This window comes from Aulostomus chinensis, chromosome 9, assembly GCF_037954235.1.
Source record: "Aulostomus chinensis isolate RoL2024-O1b breed Wild chromosome 9, RoL_Achi_v1.0, whole genome shotgun sequence".
NCBI classification, from domain to species: Eukaryota; Metazoa; Chordata; class Actinopteri; order Syngnathiformes; family Aulostomidae; genus Aulostomus; species Aulostomus chinensis.
In genome coordinates, this window is record NC_141328.1 from 627,501 (window position 1) to 637,078 (window position 9,578).

Consider the following 9,578-nt stretch of genomic DNA (forward strand, 5'->3'; position numbering starts at 1 on the left):
GCTCTCCTCATCATCTTCTTCTCCATCTCTTCTTCACCATCTTGGTTGGTGTTGCAGTGGCTTCAGGATTCAGGGTCTGTGCCTACAATGTGCAGAAATTCAATGAAGAGAAAGCAGCAAACTACAGAGTGATACACACTTTGACACGGGTAGGACACACACACACACACACACACACACACACACACACACTTCCTACTCTAGATAAAGTGACAGAAAATGGGATTACAGAGGATGGATAGAAGGAGCTGATGCTAAATATTTTAGCTTGCATGCTAAGAACCAGTGAAACTCTGTGGTAGCAGCCTCCCTCTGACCTTGTGTGTGTGTGTGTGTGTGTGTGTGTGTGGGGGGGGGGGGGGGTTAGGGTTCATTAATGACACCAAAACATTCCAAAGTAGCAATTAAGGTGCAGCCAATGAAGGAACTCATCAAGTCTGCTGTCGTTCATGACTCAGCCCATGTGTGCAGTTGATCTTTCTGTACTTGAGCTCATATGACATCATCATCAAAGCCAGTCACAAACAAACAGGGACTGTCCAGGTTTCTGTCTCAATGACGTGTAGGACTACTGTCCGCTAACGGGACAGTACGAACGCCCAAGTAGCACCTCATCACGGATTCAGACTAAAGCAAATGAGCTGCAGCTGTGAAAGTGTTCCTGGCGTTGCAGGTGTTGACGCGCTGTGACATAACACTGCTGCAGGAGGTGATGGATCGGGACGGTTCGGCCATCAAATCGCTGCTGTCTTCTCTCAACAGGTACAGTGAAAGGTACTGACGCTGCTCACGCTCACTAGCACCACGGTGCCACACGCAAATGCCTGTTTCATTTGTTTGCACTTAAAAACCGATCAGACAGAGCAGACCTCCACCTGGGGGCGGGCTGCTGCTGCAGCACACACAGAACTCTCCTGCCTCCATGTGATGTCGCTGTAGCTCAGGTGAAGACAACGCTGTCATGAGGTGTTTGTTCCATCTCACTTACTTCCTGTTGCCACCGTGTGGCGCCGTGACTCATCTGACCCTAACTATAATGGGCTCTTCCTGGGCCAAGGCCCCCAGACAGATGCCCTGAGACCAGGTCTCCTGTAGTCCTCCCCTCTTTCCTCAGGATCAGCACAATCCTGCCCCTTCACAGATGTTCGTGCCCCAAACACGGCTGACTTGTTTGATGGCACCTCTTTGACGTTTAAATGCTTTGTTGCAACGTTAGATAAAGTAGGGAAAACTTTTGATTGGCATCCACCTAGAAATGTAGTGTGCCCAGCGCGTCTCCTGCAAAGTGTCCAGTAGCTAGGGAAGCATCTGGCGAGCAGAGCAGAGGTGACGGCGTGATACTGACAATTGTTCATGTGCCGTGTGTGTGGAGACAATGTGATGACCGTCGTGTGTCTGCTGTCTGCCTCCTCCAGGGAATCTGACAGGTACAGTTGATCTACTCAGCATGTGTGACACCTAATCTGGATTAATCCCTTTTACTAATCCCAACGCCTGCAGCAATATACAACATTTGCATCTTTAACTGCTGGATCACCTGAAACCTTCAGTTTCACACTACAAATGAACAACAGTCTCCTCTAAAAATGTCTCATCTATGATTCTGGTATTGGCACTGCTACCTGGTACCCAGTACCAGTACCCAACAATTAAAAACATTATCTAAAAAAAATTCAAAAAAGGCAGAACCTCCATTTCCAGGTGAGCTGTTAGCTGCTGCAGGAGACTTGTCTTTGTTCTGTGAAACACCAGTCAAACCTGAGGAGTCTGAGAGTTCCCCAGTAGCAGCTAACGGCTGGATACAGAAGGCAGGACAGCTTCACGTCAAGCTAATGATACGTGGCTGGCTCTTCCTGCATTCTTGACTCACAAAGTAGTAAAAAAAATGTATTTAAATGGATGTTTTTAATGCTCATACAATTCCTTAATATTCTACCACCAACAAAACTCTGAAACTAGAGTAAAATAATATGAATGCGACTGTAGTCACCAGACTTTGTGTGTGTGATCATGTGAGCCTCATCATTGTTTCATCTTGTGTTCATTCAAAAAGAACAACTAGAGGAACGTCCGCATCAGACACATTTGTGTCCCTTTGATACGTATGAAGATGGATGCCTATGAAGCTAACGCTAACTATAGCGACACTAATCAGGCTAACATCCTGTTTGACGCCAACACTAGCAGCAAGCTAGATGTCAGCTACATTAGCATTTCCATGGTGGATCTCATCTTCATCAGCTGTTCTCTGACCAGGGACCTTCTCCCATTAGCACAGCAAGCTAAGTACCTGCTAGCTATAACCTGGAGGAATGGTGTCTTTCATATCCTAGTCATCAGGGTCCTCCACATCATTTGCTCAAACAAATATATGGCAGCATAAGAACCTGTTTACTTATGTGTCTGGATATATTTGGTGTTAAACTGCTGTGATTTTAAAAGCTCCTTCCACGAATACGCAGCTGAACTACTTCCTCGTGGAAACCTTAAGGCGGTACACTTGATGGTTCTGGTGTAGAAGCTGTATTGGACTCAATAGAAGCTCAGTTAGAATCATAACTGATGGAAAGTGACAGCTGCTCTTCCTGCTGGTGTCTATCAAGGATCTCTCTGATTCTGATCACCTGCTGTGATTGATCCAATGATTGATGAATGTAATTCACAGACTCCTGTGGTTGGCTAGCTGCTAGCCGCTGGCTGCTAGTTACTGGCTGTTGGCTGCTAGTTACTGGCTGCTGGCTGCTAGTTACTGGCTGCTGGCTGCTAGTCACTGGTCACTGGCTGATAGTCACTGGCTGCTAGTCACTGGTTACTGGCTGTTGGCTGCTAGTCACTGGCTGTTTGCTGCTAGTCACTGGTCACTGGCTGCTAGTCACTGGCTGTTGGCTGCTAGTCACTGGCTGTTGGCTGCTAGTCACTGGTCACTGGCTGCTAGTCACTGGCTGTTGGCTGCTAGTCACTGGCTGCTGGCTGCCAGCTGTGCAATGGGCATGTGTATTATCCTCTAAACAAAAACCAGTAATCCACATGGTAAGTTACCATAGAAGTACAGTACCTTCAAGGTCAATTGACTTTTATCATCAGCTCCCAATTTTATGTTTGTGCTGCCATCATCTTTGTTGAGGGAGACTGAGGGAGGGCCGGACCAGGACAGAGAGGGTGAGGGAGACTGAGGGAGGGCCGGACCAGGACAGAGAGGGTGAGGGAGACTGAGGGAGGGCCGGACCAGGACAGAGAGGGTGAGGGAGACTGAGGGAGGGCCGGACCAGGACAGAGAGCGTGAAAGGGTGAGGGAGACTGAGGGAGGGCCGGACCAGGACAGAGAGCGTGAAAGGGTGAGGGAGACTGAGGGAGGGCCGGACCAGGACAGAGAGGGTGAGGGAGACTAAGGGAGGGCCGGACCAGGACAGAGAGGGTGAAAGGGTGAGGGAGGGCCGGACCAGGACAGAGAGGGTGAGGGAGACTGAGGGAGGGCCGGACCAGGACAGAGAGGGTGAGGGAGACTGAGGGAGGGCCAGACCAGGACAGAGAGGGTGAAAGGGTGAGGGAGACTGAGGGAGGGCCGGACCAGGACAGAGAGGGTGAAAGGGTGAGGGAGACTGAGTAAAACTGGGGATGCGATCAAGACCAGGCTGAGACCATCAGCACCATTTGGCTGCTAGGTGGAACAGCAGACACACACCAGTAGAGAAGGAATGCTGGTTGGGAGTTATTGTGATTGTTACAGTTCTGAATGAGGTGTGTGTGTGTGTGTGTGTGTGTGTGTGGAGATATGAGGGTTACCACTATCGCTCGCTGTCCAGCGAGAGTCTGGGGAACTCGTCTGGGGACCTGCTGCAGTACGTCTTCATCTACAGGTGAGAGCAGATTCCACTCCAATCCCATAACAACTGAAAATGATGACATGCTCCTGGCTAAGCTCCGCCCACAGAGGTATCACGCCAACCACATAAAAGAAGAATCCACGAATGTACAAATACAAGAAAGAAGAAACAACAGAAGTACAAGAGCAGTAATTACTGTGGTGCTTGTATCACCATCACTTGTAGAAACCTGGAGGCTGTCAAGGTCAAATAACCACTTCCTGTCATCGTCGGTCAGACTTGTTCAGGTTTTTACTGTCCTGTCATGTGACTCCATGTGTGTTCAGATGGGAAATTCAGCATCAAAACATTTTCATTTCTTCTGTGAACAATTCCAAAAATTTGTCTGGTCCTGGTCCTGACCTGGTCCTCCTCCCTCACAGGACAGAGACGGTGAACGTCACCAGTCAACATCAGTACCAGAACAAACAGTTCTTTACCAGACCGCCATTTGTTGTTCAGTTCCACAGCAACAAAGCTGGTCAGTAGAACCAAACTGTTCAGTTTTATCAAAAATGAGTATCTGAACATCTCAGTCTGATGTTTTGCTCTCTGACTCTGGTTCTTCTTTTCTGTCTCTCAGCAATTAAGGACTTTATTTTGGTTCCCCTGCACTCCGACCCGGGCAAAGTGGTCCAGGAGATCAACCACCTCTTTGACGTCTTTGATGAGGTCAGCAGGAAGTGGAACAACAAGGTGAGGAAGCAGACAAGAGGCCCCCTGACTTCCTTCCCCTCACCTGGGGGCTACTCAGCTACTTAGGCCCTTCCATCGGCCCCTGGACCCCTGGACCAGCTCACACATGCTTGGGTTGTTGATGAGCTGTTAGAATTCCAGTGGTGAAAATTCAGCATAGCACTAAAATTTCGAGGTCTGACTACGAATCAACCAAACACGACAGTTTGTTTCCTGCTGGAAAGGTTTCAGGGTTTAGGGACTAATTAAGGTTGCATCTGCACGCCGTCCTGGAGCAGCTGGACAGAGGCACACCGACATCTGCCTGAGGCTCCCCGACTTGTTGAGGCCACATGGCTCCAGGACCCTCTCACAATAACTGCCAGGCATCTTGTCTATGCTTGTTTTGCCTGCAAAGAAGAAATGGCTTCATTTTGTGTGTGTGTGTGTAGAACGTGATGTTCCTGGGAGATTTCCACGCTGGTTGTGCCTATTTGACCCGACAAGATAAGAAAAAAATTAGGCTGTTCACCAATTCCAACTTTTTCTGGCTGATCGGAGACAAAGTGGACACGACTGTCACAGAGGAGACCAGCTGCCCATATGACCGGTAGGGTGTACATGTGTTGTGTGTTGTGTGTGTTACTGTATTGATGTGTGTCCATTTGTGTGTGTGTCAGGATTGTGGTCTACGGTGAGTACTTCCTGAAGTCCATCACTCCGTTCTCAGCAAATGTCTTCAACGTTGGACAGGAGTTCAAGCTCTCCAGGACCAAGGTACCTCCCACCGTCTTCCTGTCCACCGTCTTCCTGTCCTCATTGTTTTCTTCTACTCTTCGATGAATTGTTGTAATTGTTTCCATGTTTTTTGTTGGTCGTTGTTCTCCTCCTCCTCCTCCTCCTCCTCCTCTTCTTATCCGGTTGGTCTGGGTCGTGGGGGCAGCAGCCTCAGCCACGTCCACCAGCTCTTCCGGGGGAATCCTGAGGCGTTCCCAGGCCAGCCCAGAGATATAATCCCTCCAGCATGTCCTGGGTCGGCCCTGAGGCCTCCTCCTGGTCAGACATGCCTGGAACACCTCCAGAGGGAGGCGTCCTCTCCAGATGCCTGAACCACCTCCACTGACTCCTCTACCTGGAGGAGCAGCAGCTCTACTCTGAGTCCCTCCTGAAGGACTGAGCTTCTCACCCTGTCTCTAAGGGAGAGCCCAGCCTCCCTGAGGAGGAAACTCATTTCAGCCGCTTGGATTCAGGATCTTGTTCTTTCAGTCATTACCCAGAGCTCATGACCACAGGTGAGGGGTGGAACGGAGACTGACAGGTAAATGGAGAGCCTCGCCTTCTGGCTAAGCTCACTCTTCACCATAACACACGAGCATCACCGCCCCAATCCACCTGTCAGTCTCCCGCTCCATCCTACCCTCACTTGTGAACAAGATCCGGAGATACTCCTCCACCTGAGGCAGGACCTCCCCCCCGACCTAGAGTGGGCAGGCCACCCTTTTCCGTGACAAAGGGCAGCCTTGGTGGCGTCTAACCCTCACTGGGAACAAGTCCGACTTACTGCCGGCCCTTTGTAAAGCCTGGTTTATGCTTCTGCGTTGCGGCGACGGCATAGACCCTACGCCGTCATTGTGCCTTCCAAGTTCTGTGTCGAGGGAACGCGTTGCTCTGCAATTCACCGCCAAGCCGCTAGGGGGTGTGGCTGTGTCTTTGTACTTGCAGACCTCCTTGATAATCCTTTCTTTGGCTTGGTCCATTTTAGCATGTAGCTCTCACCACAGACACTTTAAAAATGGCTGTGTTGTTGTGCTGAACCGGACATGACGTTCTGAGCAGACCAATCACAGTCCTTGACGTTCACGTCACGACACGTTGACGCGACGCCATGTCAGGATTTTTGGGAGTTGCACGTCAGGCTATGGCGTAGGGTCTGCTAACAGCGTAGGTACGGCGTTGCCATGACGCATAAACCAGGCTTAAGGGGCCATCCACCCCATACTCCCGGAGTACCCCCCACAGGGACAGGGTGCTCCTGGGAACACGGTCATAAGCCTTCTCCAGATCCAAAAAGGCACATGTGGACTGGTTGGACAAACTCCCATGCCCCCTCCAGCACCCTAGCGAGGGTGAAGAGCTGATCCATTGCTCCTCCTCTATCTGAGGTTCTACTATCACCCTGACCCTCCTCTCCAGTACCCTGGCGTAGACCTTTCCAGGGAGGCTGAGGAGTGTGATCCCCTGATAGTTGGAACACACCCTCTGGTCCCCTTTCTTAAAGAAGGGGACCACCACCCCAGTCTGCCACTCCAAAGGCACCGCCCCGATGTCCACGCATTGTTGCAGAGACGTGTCAGCCAGGACAGCCCTACAACATCCAGAGCCTTGAGATACCCAGGGAGGATCTCATCCACCCCTGGAGCTCTGCCACCACGGAGTTGCTTAACTGCCTCGATGACTTCTGCCCCGGCGATTGGACGACCCCCCCTACCCCCCACTCTGCACCCCAAGTACTCCCCCAACTCTGTTTCCTTCATGGAGTACGTGTTGGTTTTTTTGTTGGTTTGATTGTTTTTGTCGCATGTTCAACCAACATCCATCTGCTTGATTTCAGTGTCTCTCTGACTCCACCAGACTAGTTGGGTTGACTGCAGAGTCAGGAAGAATATTGTAGTACAGGTACACATTTTCTCTGGTAAAGTCTCCATCCACAGTATTACTTAACTTCTTTGAAGTACTCACTAAGATGATGAAGGTGTTTCTCCTCCTCCGTCACTTCTTAGTGACTCCAGACTGCAGGAAGAACCAGCCACATATATTTAGCTAGAAGCTAACAGAGACTGATGCTAACAGCAGCTAAACTGGCCAGGAACGTCTGGTCACCACCACTCCAGGGGGTCTGGTGTGATCCAGGGTTATAACCAGTTACTTGCACTGAATCAGGATGTGTTGTAGTGTATTTGTTTTGTTGACGGGTACTGATCGGTGTGGTGAAGTACAAGTACAATATCTCTAAACTCCAAAACTCTGAAAACTCCTCATTTCCAGCACTTCTGATCTGAACTCTGGACCAGAGGTCAAGTCGGTCGCTCCTGTGTTGAAGATCAAACCAACTTTTATCAATTAAATATTTTCATGTTTCTCTGTGAAATTTCCCCTTTTCCTCTGCATCAGCTGATAACAGGAGGAATCAGTGACTCTGAGCTCTGTTGTTTCTGCCTGTCAGGTGCTGGATGTCAGTGACCATTTACCTGTGTCTGTGGACATGAAGAGCTCCACCCCTCTCCTTCAGGCCACACCTCTCCTCGTTGTCCTCAGTGTCTCTGGCATCATCAGCTCCTTCCTGTCCACTCTGTGATTGTCTTTTTCACCTGCACACAGACACAGATGGTTTATTTGTCTTTACACAAGTTTGTGCGTCCTTGTGTGGAATGTGAGGTCACATGACTAAAGTAACCAGCAGCCGTGAACAGGAAGAGTGGAGAGTTCAAGCGTGCCTCTAATTCCTGCTTTCATAAACAAGTGGCTTGGTTTAAGCAGTAAATAGAGGCGCGCCTGACGCCTGGACAGGGAGGCCAAACTCTCTTCACAAACATTTGTGATATTTAAGTCTGAGTATGAAAACGTGATGTCCTCTCTGTCTTTGGAAACCAGCGTTTGTTGGTGAGAAGACGAGCGCCTGGCCTCCGCCGCTGCTCCTCATCGGCAGGAGCGGAGTCGCTCTCGCTGTGGCTTCTCTTATCGAGATTTGTACTTTTACTATTTTTATTGTGAAAGAAATGTTTTAAAATCATGCATCAAAGATGCTTCAGTTCGTTCTGTTGATGAAATCTCAGAAAATGCAAATACAGGAAGATTTGAAAGGGTTCCTGCAGTTTATTTTGACTGGGATCTTTTTCTTGCTCTTTGATTGGCTGCTGAGACGCACCGGCCCGGTGAAACACGACCATCAGCAGCTCAGTCAGCAGTGGCACTTCTAGAAACTTCCAGTGTCAGGTTTTAATTTAACTACATGATTCTAACAGTTCCAGTCAGCAGAACGCAATGATTCTCATGGAAAGGTTCTAATTATGACTTCACTCCTGTTCTTATTGTTGCTGCTGGCGTTCTTCAACTGGATCGAAGGGAGCAGAACAGGGAAGCGTGGTTTTTAACTGTCAAGTGTTTATGGTTGGCCCAGTGCCGAACGGCGTCATGAGCATAGAACTGCCGACTTCACTTCCTGTCACATGGTGAAAGTAAACAGTCCGTCGTCTCCACAGGTGTAGAACTGTTCTCGACCCTGGTTCTGCTCTCGGCTGCACAGAAGCTGATGTAAATACTTTGCTAACGTCTCAGGAATCTTTGGTGATGCTTCTTATTCATGTGTTTGTAATTTTTAGTATTTTAATGCTGACATTAAAGTCTTAAAAATGTGGTTTTGGATGCAGCGTGTTGATTTGAGGTTCAAGCTTTTTGTCAGGTGATGTCTCAAAGAACATCAACCCTCCCAAACCTCCCCCTCAAGGCAGGAAACACACCTGTTGTGTCTTTAATAAGTCACACAGGCTCCGCCTCCTTCCCCCGCACCGGCAGCACAGACACTGATGTCATCATGAAGGATTCTGTGACCAAATCACAACTGAAGCACTTTTGCGCTACTATGGGTTTTTCCTTAACCTTCCTTTTCCAATCCTTGCTTGTGTTGAATGTCGCTTTGGACAAAAGCGTCTGCTAAATGAAACTGTAGAATTGTAGAATTCTGATATATTTAAAGATACATTTTTACCTCGCAGAAAGACACCACAAATCGTTATTTGTCGAATTTAAAAACCTATACATCATCATTATTGGGCCTCAGTGTCCTCTCCCTATTGCTATTATTCATCATTTAGTTACACACGGGGCCCCCGGGCCACACACGGGGCCCCCGGGCCACACACGGGGCCCCCGGGCCACACACGGGGCCCCCGGGCCACACACGGGGCCCCCGGGCCACACACGGGGCCCCCGGGCCACACGGCTCATTCCTGTGTGGTCACATCTCAAACTGGGACTCCGGAT

General features: G+C 49.5%; 1 protein-coding gene across 4 annotated transcripts in view; it reads left to right on the top strand.

Annotated features, from left to right (window-relative positions):
* The window catches only part of LOC147255287 (deoxyribonuclease gamma-like), a 13,876-nt gene extending 4,930 nt beyond the window's left edge, over positions 1-8,946 (top strand). Inside the window, exons 2-10 of one of the 4 annotated variants that reach the window (XM_086212903.1) lie at positions 1-149; positions 674-774; positions 1,416-1,427; positions 3,771-3,857; positions 4,247-4,344; positions 4,447-4,559; positions 4,991-5,148; positions 5,219-5,315; positions 7,762-8,946. The exon at positions 1-149 is cut by the window's left edge and continues 17 nt beyond it. In XM_086212903.1, the coding sequence (XP_086069029.1) occupies positions 1-149; positions 674-774; positions 1,416-1,427; positions 3,771-3,857; positions 4,247-4,344; positions 4,447-4,559; positions 4,991-5,148; positions 5,219-5,315; positions 7,762-7,893 (947 nt within the window). In that variant the 3' untranslated portion in view covers positions 7,894-8,946. The remainder of the gene's footprint in view (positions 150-673; positions 775-1,415; positions 1,428-3,770; positions 3,858-4,246; positions 4,345-4,446; positions 4,560-4,990; positions 5,149-5,218; positions 5,316-7,761) is intronic. The other 3 variants (XM_086212905.1, XM_086212906.1, XM_086212904.1) reach the window with 3 other exon arrangements.
* The last annotated feature ends 632 nt before the right edge of the window (positions 8,947-9,578 follow it).